This window comes from Furipterus horrens, unplaced genomic scaffold (assembly GCF_987537825.1).
Source record: "Furipterus horrens unplaced genomic scaffold, mFurHor1.1.pri manual_scaffold_9, whole genome shotgun sequence".
Classification (NCBI taxonomy): domain Eukaryota; kingdom Metazoa; phylum Chordata; class Mammalia; order Chiroptera; family Furipteridae; genus Furipterus; species Furipterus horrens.
Genome location: NW_028327179.1, coordinates 81747817 through 81764373, shown reverse-complemented (window position 1 = coordinate 81764373; position 16557 = coordinate 81747817). Strand labels below are relative to the sequence as shown.

General features: G+C 33.3%; 1 protein-coding gene across 2 annotated transcripts in view; it reads left to right on the top strand.

Annotated features, from left to right (window-relative positions):
• The window catches only part of POT1 (protection of telomeres 1), a 69440-nt gene that overhangs the window by 25378 nt on the left and 27505 nt on the right, over positions 1–16557 (top strand). Inside the window, exons 7-8 of one of the 2 annotated variants that reach the window (XM_090286782.1) lie at positions 9049–9179; positions 11929–12219. In XM_090286782.1, coding sequence (XP_090142908.1) covers positions 9049–9179; positions 11929–12219 — 422 coding nt within the window. Of the gene's footprint in view, positions 1–9048; positions 9180–11928; positions 12223–16557 lie in introns of both variants that reach the window. The other variant, XM_090286781.1, reaches the window with a different exon arrangement.

Genomic DNA, 16557 nt, shown 5'->3' with positions numbered 1-16557 from the left:
ATACCCTAAGTGCGATGTAGTATCTTCTAAGCTATACCAACAAAATCTCATTGCTGACCTTTGGATGGTTCATGCTAACTGATTTAACCAAGAAGAGTGTATTTTATTTGATGCATGCAAAAGGCGTAAACAAACAGTGCCATACCCAGAAGTCTCCTTTCTGTTTCAATATCTTCATTCCCATCCTCAGTCCTAAGGGAACCACTAATTTGTTTTGTGTCTTTATAGCTTTCTGGACACTTCATATAGAAGATTTGTAGAACATGTGGCCTTTACTTCTGGCTTATTTTTCTTAGCAAATGGTTTTGCGGTTCATCCATGTCGTAGCGGGTATCAATTTTTATTATTCAATATCAATATACTTTTATAGATATTTAAACAAATATTCTTATACTTGGTCTTCCTTATTTTAAATACAAACTTTGTGAAGACAGAGATCATTGCTAGTCTTTGTAATTCTAGAATAACATTTATGAATTCATGCAATACCCGTGTATCTACCTATTTATTTCATTTCTCCCTCCCTCTGTGTGTGTGTGTGTATGTGTGTTTATATCATAGTATTTATGCTTTCTCCTCTTTTCAGCTTGCCATGATCTTTTGAAATACAATAAAAACATGAAGAGAAATTATATAACCTCATACCAGCGTAATAAAAGGAGTACTGTTATATTGTGTTTTATAAGTTTCCTTGTAAAGCAAATAAGATTATAGCGTATAATATGGCCTTGATTCAGTGATTTGCTTTCAGAGCTTTTACTTGAATGTTTCAATACTAAACTTTTATATAAATGGAAAACTGTAGATAAAATACTGATTACTTTAAAAACAGTGCAGATGGAAATGAAGCAGCTTTCATGGAGGTGTTTTTTTGTGGATTATATAATTCATGTGTGGATGCTTCTTTGATTAAAGACCTTGCTTAGATATGCTACCAGCTTTTTCTTAAAATAAAACTCCAAGGGAATTTATACTTAATCATACTGAGGAAATTAGGTGAATTGCTCAAGATTGCAGAACATAGGGCTTAATTTATCATTTGTTAATTTTTCCATATTCATATCAAGTTACAGCAAGTATTATCTAAATATTAAAGTAGTTAAATACTTTGTCAACAGTTTAAATATGAAGTCTTACTAATGCATTTAAGTAGGTAGTTAAAGTCAATACATCAAAACTTTGAATATATTTTTAGAGATTATGTACTCTTTAGGTAAAGTCAGAATATTGATTTATTAAAGCTCTTTTTACTGTCCCCACCTTCCCTAGTGATGATAGCTATCAAGAAAATAGACTATTAAATTACCTTCTTAGCTTTTTCACATTATTATTAAAATATGAAGGTGTAGGTTGTCTCTAATTTCATATGTTAATTTGGGGGGGATAAGTAAAAAATGAGTCATGGGAAATATATATTTTCATTTTGTGTAGTCATTACTGAAGGATTATGCATGTATGTATTTATGTATGTATGTATTTGGTAGAACACTTCACTTCTTGGCGTAGTTAAATAAAACATATTTTAGTAGTTTGCTTTTTTTATTTTTAGTATTTGTTAAAATGGTAGCTTGTTTTCCAATTATGTCATCTAATGCCTTTTAAAGAACCCAAAAGCTACTTAACATTTCATTAAGATTGCTCTTTGTTTTTATTGTTCTTGAATGTGAATTATTAGACAGATTTTTTTAAATGACACTTGTTTCCTGAATCTGAATTTCTGTTTCCTTTTCTGTAAGTATATACATATTTAAATACAAAACAAAGTATGTAAAATAGTGTTTTATATTAAAACTCATCATTATTCTATAGATAACCTAGGAGGTTCTAAGAACATCTTTATGCTTAGTTACTGCTATCATAGTTGTAAGAATGGAGTCCCTCAGAAGGCCATTAAGATGCGGCGAGCAGGAAAAAAGAAGTTTATTGGGAGAATTAGCAAGCAGGGAGAGAGCACTGATACGCGCGGTCCGAGATTAGCTAGCAGGGAGGGTGCCGTGCTGCAGGTGGCTCCAACTGCAGACTCCTAGGGGAGAAGGGGGTTGCTTTATAGGGGCAAGAAAAAAGGGACTATTGAGTTTAGTTGGCCGTTTGGTTATCTGGCAGCTGCAAGTATGACGGGCTGATCAAGGCCAAACGCGGTTGGGTTTGAAGCACCCAGCTATCTCCCAGGGCCCTGCAGGCAGGGAACTCCCCCCGCCCAAGACATTGTCTCCCAGGCAGCTGCAGAAAGGCGGCAGGGGGTGAGGCATGGGAACTGAGGCTGTCACTAGTGAGCGTGCTTTGCAGCAGGTAGATGTTGTCCTGAGTCGTGTCTGGGCCTATAGCTCAGGAATTGAATAGAACCGATGTGCATGCACACGCATGCGTACCTGCAAAGAAAATTCTTAGAAAGTTAGATTTAATATACCTACAAATACACTTCACATGAGCTATTTCTACAGTTCTTGATGTTAAGGAAGTAGTTCTTTAGTGGCTCTGTAATTAACTGTATACACCTTTGTATTTACATATTTATATTTTTTTCACAACTCAAATAGCATAGAAAATGTGGTAGCACTAGAAGTTCTTTTATAGGAGTGGTGACATGATGGAATTGTTTATGATTTGATGTGGAGAGAAAAAAAACCTGAAGGTAGGAGAAATAATTCCAGATTATAACAGTAGTTCAAAATTAGAGCTGTAGAAGTGGAGAAATTAAACAAATCTGAGAAATAAATGTACAGGGGAATTTTACAGTTTTTTAGTTTATCTCTTCATTGTGCACTATTTCTTTATTGAGTGCAATTTATGTTAAACTTCCCTTAGTCACCTCACCAGATGTTTGTAGTATACATTGCTTTAATTACTTAAATGAGGCAAAATAGTTTAATTCATTGATGTGGAGTCCTAAGCTTTGTTGTAAATATTTTTAAATGCCGTTGCAAGCTTTATATAACAAAACTACAATGGATATGGATATATTAATGTTACCATTAGAGTTTATAGTATGAGTTCTTTGAAGGCAAAGTTGTTTTAAAATAATAAAAATTCTACTGAAATGTGTAACTTAGAACAAATGACTCAGAAGGAGACTTTCACCTTTCTTCAAAACGTTTGATTTTCTGAGTTATATCATGACCCCAGCTCCCCAATCTCCCTTTCCCTGAATGAAAACACAAACCAAAACTTCTTTAGGGATAAAAAAAAAAAAGTTTTTTTTAAAAAATTGGGGTTTGGAATAGAAAACCCAGTTAAAATTAATTTATGCCTTAGTATTCTAAATATTCTAAATATTTTTCCTATAATTGTCTTATGCTTTGATTCTTTTTTAAATATGTTTTATTGATTATGCTGTTACAGTTGTCCCAATTTCTTTTCCCTTTGTTCCCCTCCACCCAGTGACCCCCCTCCCTCCATTTGTTGCCCCCCCCACTTAGTCCATGCCCATTGGTTGTGCATATAGTTCTTCTCAACATCTTCCTATCTACTCCTCTCCCTCCTACTACGCTTCTTAATTCCTGTACCATCTCCCTCCTTTTCCCCCCTTCCTCCTCCCCACTGACCTCCCCACAATATGTTCCTCATACCTGTAATTCTTTTCCCATTCTCGTTGCCTACTTAGTTTGCCTTTGTTTCAGTTCCCTAGCTTCTGTTGTTGGTTGTTGTGATATAGTTTTCATATTAATGTTCATAGTTTTGGTCCTATTTCTCCTAAATAAGTCCCTTTAACATCTCATATAATAGTGGTTTGGATCTAATGAACTCCTTCAGTTTTACTTTGTCCTGGAAGCACTTTCTCTGCCCTTCTATTCTGAATGACAGCTTCACTGGATAGAGTATTTGTGGTTGTAGGTTTTTGCTTTTCATTACTTTGAACATTTCTTGCCAGTCCCTTCTTGCCTGCAGAGTCTCCTTTGAGAAATCAGCTGATAGTCTAATTGGGACCCCTTTCCACATAATTCTCTTCTCTCTTGGTGCTTTTAAGATTCTCTATCTTTAATTTTTGACCTTTCAATTTTAATTTGTCTTGGTGTGGTTCTCCCTGGGTCCAGTTTTTTTGGAACTCTGTGCTTCCTGGACCTGAAAGTCTATTTCCTTCCCCAAGTTAGGGAAGTTCTGCTCCATATATTATATTTTCACATAATTTTTCAATTTCTAGTTCTTCTTCACCTTTTGGCAACCCTATAATTTGGATGTCCACTCACTTATAGCTGCCCCATAGGTTTCTGAGCTTCTCATTTTCCTCACTTTTTGTTTCCTCTTTCTGCACTGGTTGACTGTTCCTTCCCTATGTTCTGATTTGTTGATTTGATCCCTGATTTTCCTTCCCTCACCCCTTGTTTCGTATGTGTTTTCGTTCGTTTCAGCAGGACTAGCCTTCATTCCTTCCCCATCTTAAGTCCTGCTGTTATTTCTGTAAGCTGTGTTATAACTATAGCTCTGAACTGAGGCTCAGAAAGATTATCTGTTTGTCCGTTAATTCGTGTATTTGCTTTCTGGTCAGCTGAGTGATTGGTATCTCTGTCATTATCCCTGCCATCCTGACAGGTTTGTTTACCTTTCCTTCTTGGGCGGGGCTTTAACACCTCCTACACTATAGGGGGCGGAGTCCCATGTACTAGTCACTACCAGGGGACCCTTCTCACCACACTGGCGCTTTGTGTGGGGTGGGGGTCCAAGGTGGATTCCTGCCGTTCATTCTCCGCTGAGAGACTGAGAGCCTCCTCCTCCATCCCCACGCCCTCTGGGCCTCACAGTCCAAGGCAATGGGGGTCTGCCTTCCACGGCGTTGGAATCACAAGCTGACGGGTCTGGATTGCAGCTGGGGGTGCTCCCCTGGTGCTTCTTGCCTCCCCTTAAATACGGTGTCTGTGCTTATTGCAGTCCCGCTGCTTGTTGCCGCCACTGCCACCGCCAGCACAGCTTGATCTCTCTGCCCCAGCTTTGCCCCTCCTTCCCGTCCGGACAAGCACCACTTCTTTATAACTTCATATGTTGGACTTCCATGTAGCTTTATTTTCTGAAACTTCTGGTTATGTCTAGTTTTGCGGTAGTTGTAGTCCTTAGTTGTGGAGGGAGACAGAGCGTGTCAGTCTAGGCTTCCATCTTGGCTGGAAGTCTGATTCTTTATGTTTAGCAATTTTAAATATTTAGCTTTATTTGGCAAACAGTGTATGAACATCACAGGATTGTGTATATGTTTGCATGCTATCTAGTTGAAAACACTGAGTTAGATTTTTAGAAAAGAATGATAAAAGAGACACATATTCCCTGCTCTGCAGAAACATCATGGTAAGAAAGCTAGTTTAGGCTAAATATTTGTAGGATTTGTCCTTTATCTGTGTTGCATAAATTAGGTTTAAGCAAAAGATTATTGGGAGCGTGTATCAACAATAAAATAACTACAAAATCCAAATGGATTTCTATAAACACTAGAAATAGTTTTTATCATCTAATAATAAACAATAACTACTTCCTCAGTCTCCATCACCGCATCCACAGCTGTCATCAGTTTTTAGCATACCTCAGACTTCTGATAACTCCTCAATTTTGCAGTGTGTATGGTACTTTGGAAAGGCTGATATCATCACCCAGAATTACCTTCCATTACTGAAAGTAAGGTTCATGTAGAGGTACAGATAGAACACTCCAAATGGAGAAAAGAACCAAGATAAAAACTATGGCTTATTCATTTATTATTATCCTTCATAATACTGTAAAACTACTTTCTTTCTTGCTACTTTAGAGATAAATTTATGAAACCTTATTTTAAATTCTGATATGCTTAATTCAGGATTTTTTTTTCTTGAGGATTTAACAAGTCAAAAGATTATATAAAGGTGTTCTGCTTAAAGAACTACTGTTAATACTTTATACATAAATTATTTAAAAATATAAAGCCCTTCTTGTTTTGTCTTCATTTTATTATAAAAAGATATAAATATACAGAATATTTGAAGGAATTATATATGACTATCAATATACCACCTATCATTAGTGGATCCATTAATTAATTATTTTTGATTCACTTCGAGATACCAGTCCATATCATCCCTGAATACTTCAGCATAACTATCAATTGCTAGAGTTTGAAATTTACAAATTTTGAATAAAATATTACATACAATGAAATGTATGGGATTTTGTTCATGTTGATTTACTTAAATACACAACATGTTGTACAAATTTATGTATATCTGTTTTGTCTCTCCATAATGATGTATAATCAAATACCATAATACTTTTTTAGACCCTTTAAAAATGAGCAGCTTTGATTTTTTATTTTATTGCTTAAGAAGACTAATTTTTGTAGTAATTTGTAAACACATCTATAAACCTTAGTATAAGAAGATGGAAACTATATTAGATGTTTCTGATTGCCTTTGGGCTTTTGCAATTTGAGGGTGAACCCCCTCATCCCCCCAAAACAATTTATTTATTAAAAATTATGTATTTTTTTCTTACATGTTTAAAGTTCAGTCACCTTCTAAATATTTTTCATTTGACGCAATACACCTGTTGAGATGTATTCACTGCTCAAAACAGTTTTTGAACTCACTGATTTTGATGCCTTTTAGTGCTGCCATTTTTTGTTTCATCTCTCCTACATTGGCAAAATATTTCCCTTTTCATCCAGGGAAACAAAAAATGTTGCTCAGGCTAGATCAGGTAAATAAAGAGGGTGGGGCACAGAGGTCATGCTGATATTGGTCAAAGACTGCTAAATACTCAAGAGTGATATGGGCAGGTGTGCTTTTAAATCACCCATCATGAAATGGGCAAATGCATTGAAAGAGTCTTCAAAAAAATTTTACTGAAGCAGAATGCAGCCTCTCACAACAATGCCAGCTGGGGAAGCCTGTACTACAAGGAGTCCACCCTCTAGAAGATAATTTTGGTTTTGGTGGGGGGAGTACCTGTAAATTTTGCATTACTAAGAAGAGGTTATAAGTATTTTACTCAGGTTTTATCTCAGTTGCTTCAAAGTTTGAGTACTTCATTTTATTGTTTATGTAAATTGCGAAACATTATTTAAAATGTCAGTTGTCCCCTGGGCAAGTAAGGATGCCATCCTCTTCTAATCACCTGCAGAAAGGGTAGGAGAAGTCAAGCTAGCAATTAATTTGACATCATGAAGCATTAATATGGGAATTTACTCTTGATTTTTATTTTATTTTTTATTTTTTGCACTCTTATAAGTAACAAATCGGGAGATAAAAAGGCAAAAAAAGAGACAGAAGTCTCTGGATTATTAAAAGGGTAGATAATGGAGAGGCAAGACCTCCCTAAGAGAATGTATCATATTAAGACAACTGTAAACTGCTGTTGAATGAGCTGTCTTTTTCTTCAAACAAGGCTTTAAGCTATCCAACTTTCTCAGTAATGCTTCCTTTAAAATATCTTGCAGATCTAATCTACATAAGCTTTTAACAAAGACTTTTTAGTGGAAGAAACACTAGTCCTGTGAAACTTTCTTTGAAAAAGTGGGAAATTCTGCATACTTACTTAGCTCTTGAGAATCACAATGCATATTTGCACATTATTACCTCTGAAAATTTTAAAGGAACATGTTTATTAAGATATTTTTATTTGAAATTACTTGAACATGAGACCCTTTTTAATGCACTTTGATTCTTATTTGCTGAAACTGTTGTTCCTAGGAATCAAGGTTCGGGGTTGTGAACGTGTTAAGGTTGATAGAGCTTTATTTTCAAGCAATCAATCCATTATTTATATGTGTTGTTTGCTTTTTTTTTTTAACCTCATTTGCTTTTTATTATGAACTGGTCATAGGGGAGGGCCACTCTTTACTTTTTTGTCATTTGATTGTGGTGGAAATGGCAAGAGACCTCGTCTCTGGTGATCTATGTCCTTTATGAATTTTTACTTTCATAATGTGTAATGTTACTGTAAATCAATGGTACTCAAGCTTTCTATACTCTTAAAAAATTAACCGTATGGAGCTTTTATATTATTCGGCTCTATCAGTTCATCTTGGCTAATATTTAAATTTATTGATTATTATTTATGCCTATTAAATTTGCAGTTTTGCTGTTGCCTTATATGCTTAACTTACAAAACTGGCTCATTTTGAAGCATTTAAAATGAGAGGAGTAGTGTAGAATTTCTGCAACAAAAATAACATTGTAAATATAAGTAGTAAATCATTTTCTTATACTAATATGAAATGTGAGTTTGCACAATTACAAATAAATTTGTGGTATGCGATTTTGCAGAAGCTGTCAAGAAACAAAAATGTAAAAAAAAAAAAAAAAAAGTTTGATGATGTGTACCTGAATTGGATTTTGTTAGGCTAAACGTCTCTTTGTTATTGTGCTTTGTCTATCATGAAATTTTGCATAACTTAAAACCTTCTGAGTGTTTGTGTTTTATTTAAAATACATTTATCATTATCAGTAGAATCTAAAGTGCTTCCGTGTCTTTGCATTTGGTTTCTTATCCATCCAATAATGGTTAAAGGACTTCCTCTGTCAGTTTACTTGTTTGGGACTATCACTAAATTCTTACCAGTTTTAATCTTTTAGAGGTACCAAGCAAATCATTCTCCTGTGTGTTATTATATATATAGTTTTCAATGGATTGTTCACTCATTTGAATGACGTATTTCCTGTGAAATTCTAGATTTCATGACCAGTTTTCAGTGTCTTTATGCAGTGTATTGACTTCTCATCACATTTGTTGCAAATATCTTGTCTTTTGCTCTCACTCTAAGTTTATGTTTATTTTATAAATGTTATTATATTGGATATGTTTAGCTGCAGCATGATTTTTTAACTTTGAAGTAATAAAAAGTTATTGCCATTCTAGATACTATATTAAGTAAGATTTTAATTTTCTTTTTACCAAATTTAGTTTTTGTGGGACACTTGAAAAATAATTTTGTAGTGCATTTTGAGAGCAAAGAAAATGTCTCTGTGTTTTTATCTCATTCTTAGAAGACTTATTTAAAGGGAGGGATAAAGTTTGATATTTTGATCTGAGAATATTCTTATTTTGTCAAATCCTTTGAAGTGCTAACAATCAGTAAAATATTTTTGTGTTTTCCAGATTATTGTTCAGTTGTTACAATTGTGGACCAGACAAATGTAAAGTTAACCTGCCTGCTCTTTAGTGGAAATTATGAAAGCCTTCCAATAATTTATAAAAATGGAGATATTGTTCGCTTCCACAGGCTGAAGGTATAATTCATACTGTCTGGAACGTATATTTTTTTTGAAGAGAACTCTGTATTGTTCACTAAAACTAGTCTAAATTATGTGGTTGCTTTGCTAGAACCTGACATCAAACGTTAAAAGAGATAAGAAATGTAATAGTATCAGACTTCAGATCATTTATATTAGGAAACCTCTTCATTTGAACAAACTACCTGCTCTCCTTCCACAGAAATGTGTTAGATGCCACAATTCAGACTCATGCTCTGTTTTCTTGCTTCTAAATATAGATTGATGTTTTTTATCTTTTCCATGTAGAATTTGATACAGAACTTTGTTTTTAAAAAATGTCTTAGGTCAACAACAACAAAAGTGTACAAATATTGGGAGATTGTGTTATTCTTTCCTGTTTGCTGTATTAATTCAGGTACAGCGAAAGCACTGAAATATTAACTATAAAATCAAAATTAGTTGATCATAATTTATGAGAAATGCATTAAAATATGGACACTTACGTATTTTTTAAAGTTATGCTAGCAGTTAAATAATTATATATTAGAAAAACCTTGATATAAAAGAATATGTGATTTTTTTTAAAACTCAGCTTTTCAGTACTTATAATATTTTCAATCCCTTAGGTTTTAAACATTTTAGTCACTTTTATCTTTTCCTCTTATTACATGGGTTTCCATGCAGCCCCTTCATTATCTTGGCTTTCTTTTCCTTTTAATACTTCAGTTAGTCTGTGTCCCTCATGGTCAATGTGATGCACAATATTCCAGGTGTGTTCTGTTTTTAGATATGGTGGGAATTACCTCTCTTAATATATCAGTTCCTTTTTCCCTAAGAATAGATGGATAGTAGAGACTCTGTGCATGAAGATAAAAATAGAAATGTTTAAATCTATAGCACGTTTTTTTCAAAGTTCACAAAATAGCTTATTTCTCACACATTGTTCAGTCCTGTGATATTTGTATTCATACAATGCGTCATCCTTTATGGTCGGTACTTTTTATGTCCTGCTGAAGAACTCTGTCTGCTCTACCTTATGAAGATGGCTCCTCAGTTCTCCTTTAAGTCATTTATTGACAGACCCTTAAGGATAATATCATAAGGTAAAACATGTCATTTGAGATACAGGAAAAGAGAATGGGATAGGCAAAATATTTATAGAAATAAGGACCAGAATTTTTTCCAAATTAACAAAAAATATTGACTTACAGATCCAAGAAACTTGGTATACTTTATGCATGATACCACAAAGAAAAGCACATCTACTCAGATCATGGTGGCATTGAAAAAGATTTAAAAATCTTGAAACTAGCTGTTGAAGAAATGACACATTCCATATTAGGAAACAATGATAGCAGTAATCTTTGATTACTTACTGTAAATAACAACACCTGAAGAACAAAGGATTGATGAATTTTAAGTGATGATAAAAAATTTATTCACTTAGAGTTTTGTATCCACAGAAAATATCCTTCACAAATTAGGGTAAAATAAAAATATTTGAAAATGAGTGGATCCATAGCTAACATATCTTCACTACAAAGAAAATGGTGAAAGATGGTATTCAGAGTAAAGAGGAAAGCTATCACTTGAAACTTGATCGTTAGGAAATGACAAAACAGTGGTTAATTAATGAATGAATATGAAAGTGTTTTGAATTTCTAACTATAATTTTACTAAAAGATAAATAGCTATTTAAAGAAAAATAATATTCAAAGGTGAGGTGTGTAAAATATGTAGAAAAATATGACAATCGCAAGCACAAAGAATGGGGGGCTAGTTAAAAGAAATTGTACCACTGAAAGATTCTGATCTTTAGAAGTTATACTTTCAGTAACAAGTGTAAAATGGGATGCGAAAAGTGGGACATTAAAGTGGAAAGTAGGAAGTATGTAGTAGAACAATATTTATTCCAAATTGACTGTGATGTTAAGGATTTATTCATAGCTAAGAAGTACATGGAACACAGATATGTTCAAAATAGGAAGGAAACTATAAAAAAATTTTAAGCAAATAAGGAAAACAAGTATGATAGTAGACTATAACCATTCAGTAATTACATTTATGTAAATGGACTAAACACTCCTTTTGTGAGGAAAAAATAGACTGATAAAAAGCAAGAACCAAATCTATCTCTACAGGAAATGACACAAACAAGGTGGAGGTAAAGCTGTAGAAGAGATACACACAGGAAACAGTAAGCATTAGGAAAATAAAATAACTACATTAATATCAGAAAGGAGGGAGGATATCATGAGGTCAAAAAACGGGTGCTTTGTAAAGATGTAACCATCATAAATGCACGTGCATCTAATAATTGAGCTTCAAAATTCAGAAAGCTAACATGGCATATCTCAGCTCTGACAGACTGATGAAACTAGCCTCAGCTCCACTATATTGACTTCAGACTCGTATTTTAGGTGTTCTGGTTTTCTCTATTATGTTGATAAGTATTTGCCTCTATAAGTTCTATCTTAACACTAATAAATGTAAAAGTACAAGCTTCATAGGATTAGGGAATCTAACACCTAGCTCTTTAAAAAATAGGAATAGATTTTGCATAGTGTTTTACAGTTTACATGGTGCTTGGGAATCTTGATAGAGCTCAGTTGATTTTATATTTCATATGCCAATTAAATGAAATATTAAAGAATTATGTCCTCTATTAACTCTGCTGGCAAGATTTTATAATCTCTCAAGTTTTGCATCAGTAAGCAGCTTTGTCTGTTTCTGTTTTGTTTTCTACTTTGTCCCACTTTCTTAGATTCAAGTATATAAAAATGAGACTCAAGGTATCACCAGCTCTGGCTTTGCTTCTTTGACATTTGAGGGAACTTTGGGAGCTCCTGTCATACCTCGTACTTCAAACAAGTATTTTAACTTCACAACTGAGGACCACAAAATGGTAGAAACCTTACGTGCTTGGGCATCTACTCACATTTCACCTTCTTCAACATCAGTAAAACTGTGTGATGTTCAGCCAATGCAGTACTTTGACCTGACTTGTCAGCTCTTGGGCAAAGCCGAAGTGGATGGAGCATCATTTCTTCTAAAGGTAGTCAGTATTAAATACTTGCAGTTATAAGTTAGCACCACCTACATGTCTGTAAAGAGCTTATAGTTTAGCGTTCTGATGGAATAACTATTTGTACTGCATGTTATATTAAGATCTTAAAATCCGACATGCCATTTTTTATAAGCCTGGATATCCATGCAACTCTGCTCTTGAATTTCTCTTCTTTATCCTGTACTTTTAGAGAAAAATAGTATTATCAGAGCTGTATTTTAAATGTAGTATAGTTTATGTTCTATTATGCATTTATTTTAGTACTAATAAAATATGTATTTTTTAGTACTAATATGTATTTCTTATTTTAATACTAAAAATATTACTTTTTTAGTTGCAGTTCTACATGTACATATTTCTGCTTCCCTGTCAAGGTAGTCTTTCTTCTCATTTACTCTCTTGACCATTTGGTGTTGGGTTTTTGTCCCATGTCATTTCTCTGCCTGCTTTGTGGGTAGATCACAGATAGTTTTGAAGTATTTATTGCTCTTATGTTTTCTTTTGTTCTGTTTTAAATCAACAGGATAAAAACAAGTGACATAAGACCCAGCTAATCTTTGTTTACAACTATCCTAGTAGCTTTTGGAGAAGACAGTTGTCTGACATTAACCTCGCCTACCATCCTAGGCAGGATACATTTAAACAAACACTGCTTCAGCCTCGCACCTGTGCTTATTTGGCTTCTGACTCTTTGGAACAGCAGGACAAGAAATGGAATGCAGCGGGGCTTGGCCAGATGTTGGGGTTTACCATTATTATCCCAATACCTTGCCCATATTAAGGAATGGTGAAGATAGAAATCATTGAATAAGATGTGAAGTTTTGAAGATGAAAATAGCACAATTTATATACGCATTACTCTCAAAATCCATGCTATAAAGAAAGTTAAATAAGGCAGGTATGAAAACGCTGAAGCTGAAGCTACAATAAATTCACCCTAACAAAAGTAGAAAAGAGACTTAGTCATAATTTGTGCCCAATGTGAGATTCTTAACAAATGGGCATTTACTAATTACTGAATATTTCTAATAACAAGCCCTCTGCTGTGGAGAGAAGTATATGCTCTGTTTTGACTGTTGGTTCCTTAGTAAATTCTCAAATTCTGAGATAAAATCAGCCCCCTTTTAGCTGACATGCCTGAGTCTACATTTTCTCTCTAAAGCAACATAACAAAAGCCTCTCAATTTTATAGATAACCTTTTCAGATTAGTGAAAACAGCTTTCATGTCAATGTTATTTTAAAATACAGCATTCAGAGGGAGGGATAGTTATTTTTTACGAACCATGGGTATGGACTTGGGGGGGGATGCTGGGGGAGGGAGATACTGGGTGGAGGGGAGTAAAGGGGAAAAAAATTGGAACTACTGTAACAGCATAATCAATAAAATATATTTAAAAAAAATAAAAAAATAAAAAAAAAATAAAATACAGCATTCAGAAGTAAATGTAAGAAATTTTATCAATAAGACTTTCTCAAGGACCATTTAAAATAAATATCAAGTCTTTGTATACTGACTCAACAATTCTATTTTCATAAATTTATTTTACATTAATTAAAATGTGGAAACATGCATTTAAAAGACTTAATCTTATATCTCTTACAGTAATGAAATTTAGAAAAAACTCAGATACTAATAACAGGGATTTAATTACTTGAAATATTTAGGTATTATGAAATACTCTGTGAGTATAAAATGACATTGTAGACATATACTTATTAAGATAGATATCTGTGTTATTCTATTTAGTGATTAATGCAGCTTTTATATACTAAAAATTTTTTATTTACATAGCAAACATGTTGAAAAGAAAATACAGCAATATGATACTCACTTTATCTCTAGGAAGTCAAATATTAAGTTTTTTTTTCCTCCTAAATTGATTTTCCCATTGCAAACCAGAAGTGATTTTTTAAAATTATGTTTTAAAGAAAAATAAAAAATAAAATAAAATTATGTTTAAAAACAAAGCCAGACGTCTCCAAATGAGGTCTGGTCAGCATGGAATATAGGATAATTATTTCTTGTCTCAGTCTGGATAAGATATTAATATTGGTCCCTTTGATACATTCATTTTAATTATTCTAGTAGATATATTACACCAATAGTTTGCCTTAAAATCACTATTTCTTATATCTGTAAACCTACTAACATTAATCCACATTTTTTTCTATTCTATTTATACAACTTACTTTCTGATCAGTAACTCTTAAACTATATTTACTTTAAATCCTTATATTTCTTGGATATCCACAGCATCATCTTTTTAGTGTTTTGTTTGTTCTCAAACAGTCTGAAATCATTTGGAAACCAGAGCTGGTAGGTAGTTTTTTTTTAATATCTAATTTGTAATATGGTTTAGAGATCAAAAATAATAACAAACCATTAAATCTTTACATTAAAGAGACTATCATAATTTTTACCACTTAATTATTTGTATAGAAAGAGCAGAAGAATGGTGTATAACTAATCTAATAACAAGACTGAATATTATATTAAAAATCACAGCCATTATTATATATTTTTTAAAGCTGCCATAATTTACTATGTAATTTATATTAATACATAGGAGTTTTTGTCAAGATCTTTTCTTATTTTTTCTTTTTGCATAAAATACTTGACTCAGGAGTTAGAAATCAATTTAAATCATTTTTTTAAAATTAGCTGATTAGATTCCTATCACCAGTATTATAATATATTATGAAATAAAATAGTGGGTTAAAATTTGAATATTATTTTATTGGCAACTGTGTATTTCTTTTCAAACTCAAATGTAATAGAAATCACTCTGGGATATTTGTAATTTAACAATAAAAACAGTTTGACTGAATCTTAAGGTAGTACTTTTACCATAGAAAAATTACTGTAAATATTTATTCCTCAAAAAGAGACATTAAAGAACACATTCTTTTGACTAGAATCATAAATATGTAAATTGAACACTGTTACAAACCAAAAACTTGGCTGGTAAAACAGACAATATTCCCCCACATACTGTTGTTTTAAAGAGAATAAATTATGATTATAATTTATCAAGAATATAGTGTTAATAATTTTTAAATATGTAGTGAAAAGTTTCTCTCCTCAAGTTCTTCTTTTGATCCCATTTTCTCAGTCTCTTCTTCTAAAAACTAGGTAACCACTTAAGTGAGTTTCTTGAATTTTTTTTTTTTTTTTTTTTTTTTTTTTTTAAGAGAAAGGGGAAGAGAGGGAGAAAGTGAGGGAGTGAAACATCAATGTTTGATAGAAACATCAGTTGGTTGTCTCTTGAGTGCTCCCAGCTGGGAACCTGGCCCAAAACCCAGGCAGGTCTTCTGACTGGGAATTGAACCCATGACCTTCCAGTTCTCAGACCAGCGCTCAACCCACTGAGCCACACCAGCCAGGGCTTGAATATCTTTTCAGACATATTTTAATTCATCTGTAAATACTTTTTCTTTTTGTATACACATGATAGCATACTATACACACTACTCTGCCTTTGCTTTTTTTAACTTATTTTTATAGCAGCAATTTTTCTACATTACCATCATAAAGGTTCCTTATATTAGTTTCCTAGGGCTGCCATAACAAATTACCACAAAGTGGTTGGCTTAAAATGGCATAAATGTGTTATTTCAGAGTTTGGAGGGCCTGAAGTCCAAAATCAAGATTTTGGCAGGGCCTTGCTCAGGAAGGATCCTTTCTTGCCTCTTCCTAGCTTCTGGGTGGTTGTGGCATTCTTTGGCTTGCCAGGCACAGCACTCCAGTCTCTGTTGTCAAAAGGGCTTCTCATTGTGTCTTTTATAAGTACACCAGTCACATTGGACTTAGGACCCTCTCTAATTTAGTATGACCTCATCTTAACTACCTTAATTACATTTGTAGAGACACTGTTTCCAAATAAGATCACATTCGTAGGTTCTGGGTAGACATGAATTTTGGGCGGGACACTATTCAACTGCTTTGTTTTTGTCATGTGGGTGTATAGCATGTTTTTAAACTTGCCTCCTATAGATGCATTTAGGAAGTTGACTTAAACATTTGACATTCCAGTTGAATGTTCATAGAGCTGTGAAGATAAATTGCTAGAAATAGAATTGCTGATTCAAGGATTACGAGTATTTGAAATTTTGATAGCTCTTGCTAAATTTACCTTCAGGTATGAAAGTACCCATTTCCCAAGAGGAAATACCTGTTTCCTAAAATTAGGATATGGAGGAATTGTTAAATACAGTTAATGACTTCTTTTTTTTAATAGAAAAATATTGATAAATAAGTTCAAAAGTTTAAAGACAAAATTAGGTTATTCTGATTTTTAAGAAGATGAAAGAGTTTTCTAAATTAG